The sequence below is a fragment of the Siniperca chuatsi genome, linkage group LG11 (genome assembly GCF_020085105.1).
Source record: "Siniperca chuatsi isolate FFG_IHB_CAS linkage group LG11, ASM2008510v1, whole genome shotgun sequence".
Classification (NCBI taxonomy): Eukaryota; Metazoa; Chordata; class Actinopteri; order Centrarchiformes; family Sinipercidae; genus Siniperca; species Siniperca chuatsi.
Genome location: NC_058052.1, coordinates 13,653,722 through 13,666,127, shown reverse-complemented (window position 1 = coordinate 13,666,127; position 12,406 = coordinate 13,653,722). Strand labels below are relative to the sequence as shown.

At 38.2% G+C, this 12,406-nt stretch overlaps 1 protein-coding gene across 8 annotated transcripts in view; it reads left to right on the top strand.

The window, feature by feature from the left end:
• The window catches only part of LOC122884548 (muscular LMNA-interacting protein), a 29,572-nt gene extending 17,864 nt beyond the window's left edge, over window positions 1-11,708 (top strand). For 4 of the 8 annotated variants that reach the window (XM_044214606.1, XM_044214608.1, XM_044214605.1 and 1 more), the window contains 4 exons: window positions 269-322; window positions 1,170-1,232; window positions 1,354-1,479; window positions 9,235-11,708. In XM_044214606.1, the coding sequence (XP_044070541.1) occupies window positions 269-322; window positions 1,170-1,232; window positions 1,354-1,479; window positions 9,235-9,456 (465 nt within the window). In that variant the 3' untranslated portion in view covers window positions 9,457-11,708. The remainder of the gene's footprint in view (window positions 1-268; window positions 323-1,169; window positions 1,233-1,353; window positions 1,480-9,234) is intronic. The other 4 variants (XM_044214611.1, XM_044214610.1, XM_044214609.1 and 1 more) reach the window with 2 other exon arrangements.
• The last annotated feature ends 698 nt before the right edge of the window (window positions 11,709-12,406 follow it).

Here is a 12,406-nt window from a genome sequence, read left to right as displayed (position 1 = left end):
CAAAAAACTGGATACACATAGTAAAAACACTGAATTTAAGGTTCACCACTGTCTGTCTCCAAAGTTCAGATATATTCAGTAAATGAGTTGTGTCCACCAAGGATTTCTTTTCATCTTATTCCTTTCAGTCATTTTTTGCAGTCACATATTTGAAATGGAGGATGAGTCATTTTCAGATGAAAGTTTTCCATTTTCCCACCAGATGAGGTTTGTCTCTCTGTTGTAACTCTGTTGTTTTGTTTCAGTTCATTCTTTCTTTCCTTTTCAGTTTCAGCAGAACAACTCATCATTTCCGCAATCCTTGGGACGTGAAACCAAATATGTGAGTAAGAGTCAGGTAGTTTAATCTGTTGAATCAAAGGCAAACATTTTCTCAGGATATTACCCTCTAATGACAGCATGTTTATTTTAACTTTCAGACAATTCGAGTCCCACATTCACTGGAATGAGTTATGCCAAGTCAACATTTTCTCATTTGTAAACCTGGTTAACCTTGCTTAGCATTAAGACTGGAAACAGCTAGCCTGCCTCTGTCCAAAGTTCAAAAATATGCACCAACACCTCTAAAGCTCACTAATTATGTTGTATCTCCTTTCTGAAGGTGTTTTCAGACAGAAACTGAAACACATTTTTTCCTTGTGTCAAAATATTGTGCAAATTTGACCACTGAACTGTTTGTGTTTATTTGCCCCAAACAGCCAGTGTACCCACTGTATGTTAACTAGGTAGCTGGCAACAGACGCACCGACTGTGTGTGTGTGTGTGTGTGTGTGTGTGTGTGTGTGTGTGTGTCTGTGTGTGTGTTCAGCTCAGTTTCAGAACTTATCAGGAACGCCGGTTCTTTTGATCATTTCCCTCCAGATGTTTATGCACATCAGGCGCCATAAAACTACCACCACAAACTACTGTTTTTTTCAAGTGCTGTCTGCTTTCTGTAACTATTTCATGATGGCAAATATACATTTGTCTCACTTTTCATGCACACATTTATTTGGATAATAAAAGTATCTTGTTTAATTAACAAAATTTCCAGAGATGAGGTTCGATCATTTCATACATACTCGCCTCCACATAAAACCTGCAGTACTTCAAGTGCTTTCTTTTATTGGTATTTCAGTTTTGTGAGAGACACTGATAACTATTGTTTTTCTTCCACATCGTTTATTCAGGCATCTTTGAGCAGCTTGCACCCGTCTACTGGTGTGGAAAGAAACCTTATGGATCCTAAAATGGTAAACATTCAATTATTATTTGACCTGCTGCAACTCCAACAACAATGATAATGTAAAGTGTCTTGGAAAGTTATGAGAATGAATTCCTCTCTGCTGTCAAACTCTGAACCATTCTGTTCAGACGAAGCCCGGGGTTATTCGCCCAATGACGGCCATTCCAAGACTGACAGTGGAGGATGAAGAAGAATTTCATCCAAACCCCTTCAGACAGTTTGCCATCAAGCAGACCTTAACTGACAACAAAAAGGTATGCTGGTGGCATTAGTTCATATTACAGTGCAGGATTCTGTGTCTTCTGTTTTCAAACCCATGTAGTATTACTGTGTATACACAGTCTTTTTTTTGTATCAGTCACACTCCTCATGGGCTTAAAATGTGGCTGTTAAAAGAGAAGTGCCTGATGAATTTCATGACAGGTACAGAGGACTCCAACTCTGACAAGTTTTCAAGGCAGAAAAAAAGTTCCAAATGACTAAAGAAACTTTTCAAACTATAATCCACTTCTCTGCTGTCCATCTATGTGCCTGTTATGTTCCAAACACGTCTAGATTTTTGCCAAAGTATGTCTAAATTAAATTAAATGAGCAGTGGTATTAGTAAAGGACAAATAATATACAATTTCATATTTATCACATCATAAAATCTATTTAATCAGTGACATGAAAAAGGAAAAAAAAATCAGAAAAATACAAATGGTTAAATTAAATTGTAGTTTGAGCACCGTGATTCATTCTCAACCTTGGGAACGGATTTAACAGGAACTCAATGTCTTCTAATTTACTGAAGACTGCAAAGGGAATAGGGAACCACATTAGGTTTCAGTGAGAGATTTAATTGTGTTTGAGCAATCGATGCAATTTTCTAAAAACAATTTCCTCTATCCCAACGTCTTCGTAAACCTTTTTCCCAATATACTGATGTCTATTTTTCCAAATTAGCCACACTTGTTGGTGGGTTTCCCTGCTTTGCCTGAACACAGGCTTATGGGATGAAAAGGTTTGTTGTGGTGAGACAAAACAAACGCACTGATTTTCAAAGAAACCACTCTACAGTGCTCACATATCCCGCTCCTGAACTTCTCACACTGTCACGTGAGTGTGAGTGTTTGTCTGTTTGTGCCTTTATTTTCTCTGTGTGTATGTGTGTCAGCCATTCAAATCATCAGAATCAGTCCGATTAAGGGTAAAATAGGTGATCCAAATATAAGCAAATGTATTAGTTCCATGACTAATTTTCAGAAAACAGTATTGAAACCTCCTGTCAGTCCCACACTGATAGACAGGTGTTTTAATACAAGATTTAATGACAACATTTATAATAATTACCTGTGCATTCTCTTGCTTTGTATTTTAGGTGTTTATATTTTTCCCAAGACGTTATTTCCTTGTTATTCTACCATTTGAGTTTAGTTTTTTAACTATTTATATATATATTCATATAATTTAGTAAGCTTTCATTAAATATCTCTTTCCTATCTAGCTATGAACCCTCCCGCTTTTATTCATTTCTGCTTAATTAAACAATAATGACTCAGAGGTCAATACCAGTTTCAAAGCCCTTATATGTAGAAAGTATATGCGACTATAGCATCTTTTTAAAATTATTCTGATGGCATTCATTTTTGTTAGTAGAAATATAATAAGACAGTCTCAGTGTCCCTGAGTCAGATCCATAAGGGAATACACAAAGGGGTTAAAATTCTAAAATTTTAGATTTGGCAGTATAGTTTAGTGTCAAACCAAGTATAGTGTTCAGTGTCTCTGTTGAGTTACTCCAAATATTTATCAGGTATAACAAATAAAGTCCTCAATAATAATAATGTGATGCTGGGAAAATGCGGACTGCCTTATTTAAGGTAACAGACTCCTGTTTTCATTATAACTAAAAGAAATTGGATACCTTCTATATCATGACCTACAGCTCTCCAGTGTAGCTGTCAAACATAATTTTACTCGTTTTGGTTAAAAGTTAGTCAATTCCCAAGAAGTTGGACGCTTCGCTGCAGCAAGCCGTCTTCCCTTCTCTTCTACCCTTGTTCGATTTTTCATCACATCGCCTGTCTCATTAGCCAGCTTTGTCAAATTTCTTTTGCTTCACAAGCTGCCAAGATTCTGGCATGTTTCCAAACCGCTTATTGTCAACAACTTAAACTGGAGAGCTTTAGAAAGTTTCTTCTGCTCAGCTTGCCATCTTGCTGGAAGACCTGGAAGCAGTGTATTAAGCGGAATGTTTTCGCATACAAATAAAGTGGTTAGAGAGGATTTCATTGTTTTTCTCAACTGTTTGTCACCATAAACGTTCATTGTAACCAACAATCAACTATAAACTTTTAACCAACACTTTTCAAGCAAAGGGGGCTGACGAAGGGAAACAGGTTTGGAGAGCTATCAAGAGAATAGATGAATGTGTGGCAATTTATCAACCAAACCATTTGTCATACACAGCCATGAGAGATGGTAAAATATACACATCTACAGTTGTATGCAAAAGTTTAGGAACCCCTGACAATTTCCATGATTTTCATTTATAAATATTTGGGTGTTTGGATCAGCAATTTCATTTTGATCTATCAAATAACTGAAGGACGCAGTAATATTTCAGTAGTGAAATGAGATTTATTGGATTAACAGAAAATGTGCAATATGCATCAAAACGAAATTAGACAGGTGCATAAATTTGGGCACCCCAACAGAAAAATCACATCAATATTTAGTAGAGCCTCCTTTAGCAGAAATAACAGCCTGTAGACGCTTCCTATAGCCTGTAATGAGTGTCTGGATTCTGGATGAATGTATTTTGGACCATTCCTCCTTACAAAACATCTCCAGTTCAGTTAGGTTTGATGGTTGCCGAGCATGGACAGCCCGCTTCAAATCACCCCACAGATGTTCAATGATATTCAGGTCTGGGGACTGGGATGGCCATTCCAGAACATTGTACTTGTTCCTCTGCATAAAGGCCAGAGTAGATTTTGAGCAGTGTTTTGGGTCGTTGTCTTGTTGAAATATCCAGCCCCGGCGTAACTTCAACTTTGTGACTGATTCCTCAACATTATTCTCAAGAATCTGCTGATATTGAGTGGAATCCATGCGACCCTCAACTTTAACCAGATTCCCAGTACCGGCACTGGCCACACAACCCCACAGCATGATGGAACCTCCACCAAATTTTACTGTGGGTAGCAAGTGTTTTTCTTGGAACGTTGTGTTCTTTTGCCGCCATGCATAACGCCCCTTGTTATGACCAAATAACTCAATCTTTGTTTCATCAGTCCACAGCACCTTATTCCAAAATGAAGCTGGCTTGTCCAAATGTGTGTTTGCATACCTCAAGCGACTCCGTTTGTGGCGTGTGTGCAGAAAAGGCTTCTTTCGCATCACTCTCCCATACAGCTTCTCCTTGTGCAAAGTGCGCTGAATTGTTGAACGATGCACAGTGACACCATCTGCAGCAAGTTGATGTTGTAGGTCTTTGGAGGTGGTCTGTGGGCTGTTTTTGACCGTTCTCACCATCCTTCGCCTTTGCCTCTCCAATATTTTATGTGGCCTGCCACTTCTGGCCTGAACAAGAACTGTGCCTGTGGTCCTCTATTTCCTCACTATGTTCCTCACAGTGGACACTGACAGCTTATAACTTTTTGTAGCCTCCCCCTAAACCATAATGTAGAACAATCTTTTTTTTCAGGTCATTTGAGAGTTGTTTTGAGGCCCCAATGTTGCCACTCTTCAGAGGAGAGTCAAAGAGAACAACAACTTTCAATTGGCCACCTTAAATACCTTTTCTCATGATTGGATGCACCTGTCTATGAAGTTCAAGGCTTAATGAGCTCACCAAACCAACTGTGTGTTCCAATTAATCAGTGCTAAGTAGTTACAGGTATTCAAATCAACAAAATGACAAGGGTGCCCAAATTTATGCACCTGTCTAATTTCGTTTTGATGCATATTGCACATTTTCTGTTAATCCAATAAATCTCATTTCACTACTGAAATATTACTGTGTCCTTCAGTTATTTGATAGATCAAAATGAAATTGCTGATCCAAACACCCAAATATTTATAAATGAAAATCATGGAAATTGTCAGGTGTTCCTAAACTTTTGCATACAACTGTAAACTGCAGAAAAGAGCACATAGGGTTCTGGGCTGGACTGCACAAAAGGGAATTATGTTTTTAAATCAGGTGGTGCAATGCAACAACCACAGAATTAATGGGAGCGTTCTGCTTTTCTCACTGTATTTGTGTTATTTACTGAATTTACACAGACACAATTGTTCCAAATCAATATTATAATGAACATTAACCTTAATACAAACTCCCTGATCATGCCAGTTTTCATTTCCCAGCTCCTTTTCCCACACGGTGAAAGGAAGTGATTAAATACCAGAAAATATTTGGAACTCAATAGTAATAACACAGCTACGAAATTACTATCAAATTATTACTGAAAGCTTCGACAATGGAATCCACAAGGTTAAGCTCCTTGTGTAATACTGAGCTGTATGCAAAATTATAGCCTGAACATTGCTCATTTGTTGAACATGTGATTCAAGTCAAGCCAGATTTCCAGATATACAAAGAACAGATGAGACTGCGATCACTTCAACCTTAATGTCAGTGGGTGCGCACTTTCAACAATCTTCCACAACAGAGAGGTTTTTTACATGTCAATTCTCTTGACGTGTTTGATGCTAAAAACACTGCTTTCCCTCTGAAAGGCAGCCATTACCTCTAGAAATGCAGCCAGTAGCACCATTTTGGATGCAGAGATTGGTAGCTATTTCCAGGGCTATCTTGGTGGAATATTTAGCTTAATGTGCAGAGGGTTAGGGACCATGAGCTGTAACATTTATATTCAGTAGATTGGAACAGTCGACTGTGCGTGAGTTATACTGCTGTTGCTAGATAACCTCAGATCTTTGAGTCATTACAGTCGACATTATGCAGTGAGGTAATCATTAATTAATTTCAGCTCATGTTGATTCAATTTCAGGTGATGGAATTTTAATTTGCATGCTGCTGACACTGTTTTGTTCTTGCACTCAAATGCCGCAGAATCATTTACTGCCCAAAATGCCAACATACATTTCTGCTTAAAGTTTGTATGAAACTTCAAAATCTGTGTACACTTGTTGAAGACATGCATATGCATTTTGGGTGTGTGATATAATATTGTGATCATTAAAGAAATTGGTCCGCATTTTGGGAAATGCGCATATTCCCTTTCTTTGGATGTAGTTAGATGAGAAGATCGATATCACTCTCAATACAGTTAATATGCCGCTACAGCCAGGAAATGGCTAGCTTAGCTTAGCATAAAGACTGGAAACAGGAGGAAACAGCTAGCCTGGCTCTGTCCACCGGTAACAAAATCTGCCTACCAGCACCTATAAAGCTCACCAATTAACACATTTAATCTTGTTAGTTTAATCGGTACATAAACTGAGACGCTGACACGTTGATAATGACATAGAGGTTGCCAAGCAGCCTGTGGAGACTCCAGGAAGTCACTGTGCCCAGTCTAGAAATAGTCCAGTACATAACTCCCTGTAAAACCACAACGTGTCGTTTTACTACAAATGAGATATGAATTTTAATGTGATTTTAGCATATTTCAATTTTTTCTGATGACATTGTGTTTGTACAAAAATGTTGGCACCCCTGCGGCTATTTTGTTTTGTTTTGCTCTAATCTGTCAATATTGAGTGACACATCTGCGTTAGGGCTGCTTTGTTTTTTCAACCGATAGATTTAATTATTTGATGCCTTAGACAAGTCGTAGCATAGGGTTGACATATACCCATAATGACACATTAAATTAACTTTTTTAGACTCCAGAACTGTTTAATCACAGCAGATGAAATGCAACAACTCAGCAGTAAAATTAGATCATTTAATTTCACCACTGGGTGTCTTTTCTAGTTTTTGGTAGAATTAAATTATGTGGCAATGATGAGCGTACCCAGCATGAAAATAACTGGGTTATTTATGGATAATTGCGAACTAATGGATTGCATGTGAGCACAAATTCCTTAATAATTAAGAGTAATAACAAGAAACTTGGATAATGGTGGTGTGTGCAATGTGTTACAAATATGAGAATCGATCTTTAAATGGCTGCTTCTGCTTTTCTGAGCATTCAACTTTTAGGTTTTAAACAAAGCTGAAGGTCTTTCACTAAAAAATTATTTTCACTACAAAAAAAAAAACAAGATGTGAAAGAATAATATAAGCAGAAATGATTAATTATTAGTGTGAAATTACCCATGGCAAATCTACATTTGATACGCAGGGAAGTTGCAGACCTTAGTTTGACCTGAACACAGAAACGACCTAGCCTTTCTAGCCTTTACTGCACTGGTTAAGTGGCCCGCGAATTGAGTCAGTGATCAGACCAGAGTTCTTGATGTCAAATGTTCTATAACAGACAACATAAATGACAATAAAAAATGCACAAACACAAGCGAAAATCATGTACACACAAAAACACAACAGTCTGATCACAATCTTTATATAACCTTAACAAAGTAATTTAAAATGCCTAAATCTAACCATACCAAAGCTAGCATGTGTACAAAAACTAGACAATCCTCGTGAAAATTGTTGTGTGTATTTGGGTGTGGCATTTATATTCTGCCACAGTGTCTTTTTTGATGCTACCACTGGGGGCTCCAAAGTCTGAAAACTTAAAATTCTACACATTGTGCCCTTTAACCATCATTTACTTATATGATAACATGTGACATTTTAAGACACTGAAATACAACTAATTTAGTCTTTTAGGCATAAAGCCAGCAACAACTTGTTAACCCCCATGTTTTGTTAAAGATTGTCAAGATGCAACATGTAAATATTAAACTTTGGAGTTGTAAGGCAACTTTTATGGAGCTACGCTAACCATTGTCTGCTGCATCCAGTGGGTGTACTTGCTGGGAAAAACATATCTTGGACCAGGCTCTGTACTGAACACAGAGTAATGAAATAGATATACTGATCTTTTCATCCAGCTTCTGTATGAAGTGGAGTATTTCCAAATATTCAAAGTGCTCTGTCTGCAGAAAAAGCTAAACACTTAGAAATACTATTCAATACGGCACATGCTCTCAGGCTCTGTCACAGCTTTTTTCAATACAAATGTCACATCAGTTTGGAGCATCAAAATTATGTTGATAAGCTCTAAAGGCATCTCAAAGATGCTATCTTTCAAATACAATAACAATTATCACGTAGCTCCGTCAGAACTTAATCTCAACTGCACCTTACTGTCCTCAGTCTGTCTGTGCTGTGAACGTCTCTTGCTGCCTGCTGTCACCTGCCGCTATCTTGCTATTGCCAGTCTGTCCTCATGTATGTCTTTTATTGAGGCTTTGCTTTTATTGTGCCAGAGTGATTTATACATTTTATATATTGCATGTGCTTTTTATATCTGTGCTTCTGCTTTGCATGTTTCAATTTGTGTCTAATGCAGCACAATGTTGTATATACTGTTTTTAGGGTGACTTTGTAACATCTGTCCGGGGACTACAGATAAAAAATAGCCTTTTGGCTAACTTTGGCGCATGTACAGCAATGTTTATTAATGTGCTCTGTCCCTGTTAAATACACCAATAAATAAATAAATATGGTGAAGCATTAATATTTTTAGACAAAGAAATAATAGAAAGTGTTTTTGACAAAAGAGAAAATTGTTTTCAATTGTAAAAGATTTTAGATTTTTAGTTTTAGTACAAATGGAGCAAATACAGAATGACAGCAGGTGATTGAAGTCATCATCCAATCCAGAAAGATAATTGTCAATTATAATCAAATACGCAATGAATATTCATCCCAGTGCAAACCCCAAGCAGCCTCAGGGAGAACTAATTTTCACTGTGTGCTGAAATCAGTCCAAATGGAAGTCTAGATGGAAACCAACTACTAGAAACTGTTGAAGATTGCACAATCATAATTGTTGCATTTTCCTCTGGCCTCTCTTACTATAAGTGCATTATCTCTATTTCAGGTGGAAAACACGAACCTTGAAGAGGCAGGAAAAGAGTTTTACACAAGTTCAAAAGGCCAAACATTGAGAGAGGAGAGGAAACCTGAAAGAAGAACTCCATTCTCAGTATGTGACCTGCAGATTACAGAGCCTGAAGACCAGATCACTCACCCTGTGAAAGATGCTTCAACATCTTTCAGTCCAACTGAGGGGCGGATGGAAGCTTTGCAGACTCATATTTAAAACATTAACACTTATACAGTGATAAGTGGTGGCAGATTTACCACTCAAAATTCTTTGTAATTTTTTTAAACAATGGATCCTTAATTTCACACAGAGGTAGACAAAAGCAGGCTTCTTATTTCTAGCTGGCGACCATCCATTTTGCCATCTGAAATGACAACCATTGCTGGCAGATTGTATCAGCTGTAACCAGCTAGCTAATAAAGCTAGTTAGTGTTGTGCATGAACGCACTCAAGGAGCGCTGTTCATTGAACGTGCTTATGTTTTTGGTGAGCGGTGAACTGAACTTATCCGTTTGCAACTAATGAACGTGAGCGTTGTTCACTCACGCACTGTGTTTTATGGCACCCAGTGTGCCAGTGTTTTGGGTTACAGAATGGGATGCGTCACAGATTTTTGAAAAGACACAGCAAGCTGAAGCATCTGACCAGTGTTTGGAAATATCTGCGAGTGAATGATGTTCACAACAAATCATTAGAGTAAGACGAGCCGCAAAGTTACTCCACCCAAGTCAAACTCACAGCATTTTGTAACGGACAAAAACGGAAGAAATGAACGTGAACTAGTTAATTTTCTGGTACTGTGAACTTAGTTCAAAATTCAAAATCGTGAACTATGAACATGAACTAGTTCATTTTAATCTGTGTGAACTGATCTTTGAGCTAGCTCTTGTAAGGTGTGAACTTGCACAACACTGGTCTTAAATATGCACTTGATGGCTACATAAATGACATTGTGCTAAAAGACTGAGGCTAACGGGCCATTCAAACATATGGACTGAAAAACTTTGACAGCGATAGGCTGCTATTTATTGTGAGTGGGACCTGGCGTTGCAGTCCGGGCACTGCCCGCTGAGATTACAGAAGTTTAAAAGGAGCCCAGAGACACTACAAGGGTAAGTTGAAAAAAGCTCAACTTTATTCGAATCAGCTTGTTTTAATTCTCAAGGAAACAAAAGCACGGAGTTGTTTACTTCTCTGCTTCACTAGTGGAGTGGGGATCGCTTCCAACGCAGACACAGGGCTGCAATTGCGATCAGTCTCGCCAGCTTGGGCGCCTTTGTTGTTTTAAAACAGTTTTAACAATGCGTACCACAAAAAAGCTATTCTCTCAGGAAACAAATGGCACAACTAGAAATGAACAACTTACTTGTGTGTAGTACAGCCGCTATGTCAGAGCGCAACAGTCCAGTTGGAGCAGAGTATGTAAATGACTCAGCACAAATCACACACAGAGCCATAGCTTCATGAGAGGCCAGAGACTGCTTTGTATCTGTATGTGTGAATGCAGCGTTAGACCTGGGTTATGCTGGAAAAAAAACAGGATAGCAAAAGTGTTTATACCTGATCCGAACACACTTGAAGGTGGGGTGAAAAGCAGGCAGTCGTAGAGAGGGGGGAGATGTGATATCATTTACGGTAATTATCATTTTCACACAGTCTCTCCTGGAAGGCATTCAGAGTGCTGCACCTGGCCATACATAGTTATGTAAAGATTAAAAAAAGAAAGTGTGAGAGATGATTTCAAACTCTGCTTACTTTCTCACCTCCACACAGCTGACCAATCACAGCGTGAAGTGGGTGTGAATGTTGGATTGTCTGCTTCGGTTACAGAAATTGTCAGACACATTCGCCCCAATACTGACGTTGGAAAGGTGTGGGGGGAGGAGGTTTCCAAAGCTATTGCAACCGTCTTCATACTTGCCCCTTAAAGCTGCATGTCCCGGGCAAAAAGTCAGCATTGTCACCAGTTGATGTAAGAAAAGAAACAGCATTGTTCTTGTATTGCAGTGAGCTAGTTAATCCCAGTATTATAAGTATAATGATGAAAAATGAATTATCTCATGATTGGCTGCGTAGCTTACATACTTGGACAAGCAAAACAGAGGTTAATGTTAGCTTTATGCTTTATTGTTCATATTATTAATCAGTATGTTGATGTATGGGGGACGGTGTTTGGGGGACAGGTTTAGCGAACGGTCAATTGGTGCAAAGCATCCAATAGCAATGAGAGAAAGTTAAACTGTGATGTGGCCTTGATTTTTTTTAAAGAATTAGGAATGTAAAAGCATATGGCCTTTAGAGTGTCTGACAGGCTGTTGAATTCACAAATAATCACGGTAAGGGTCTTTGTAGTATAACAAATGTCATGCATATTATGTAACTCATTCTCCTCTAAAGAAAATATTATTTTAATATTATGAAATGATTTGAGAAAAAACTGTAATAAAGGACTTCCATATCTTCCCGTATGCTCTGAGCTTTATATCCTTCTGTTGCTATACATAAACTTCTATATCTATAAAGAAACTTACAGGCTAATGACATGAAAGTCTGCTTGATAAAAGGTATACATAATGCAACTGGAGAAAAATGGGTATGCAGGCATCCTACTTATGGGGATGATCTTATAAGAGCATATATGAAGTGTGTTCATTTGCAGAGCAGGTGTGCTACTGACTGGTCATTCACACCTGATTAGAAATCCTAAAAGTAAAGCCTACTCCACCTCAAAGGGACTCTTGGAGAAACGGTGCAGTTGATTGATGTGCTCACAGCGTCCAGCGTCTGCACCCGGCCGTACCCACAAAGGACACAAATAAATGTGGACCTCACAGTGATACAGTAATTCAATGGCAAACGTGTACACAAAATCAAAGTCAAGAATGTTGAAGTAATGTTTTAAAAATATCTTGCATGGTCGCTAATGACATGAGCTTGAATTCAGCAGCTTAGAGAGCTACCATTTTGTTGTTGGACACATTTACAACAAGACAAACATTTATCTGTTAACCACATTTAAAACATGGTTCATTTTAGAGCAGCTTTTAATCTAGTTCTAGTTCTGGTCTACTTCTCAGGGAGAAAAAAACAAAAACTTTTTAGGATCTCTTGGGCAAGCAGCAGGATTCAGGATTTTTTATTAGTTAAATACAGTACGATTCTAACC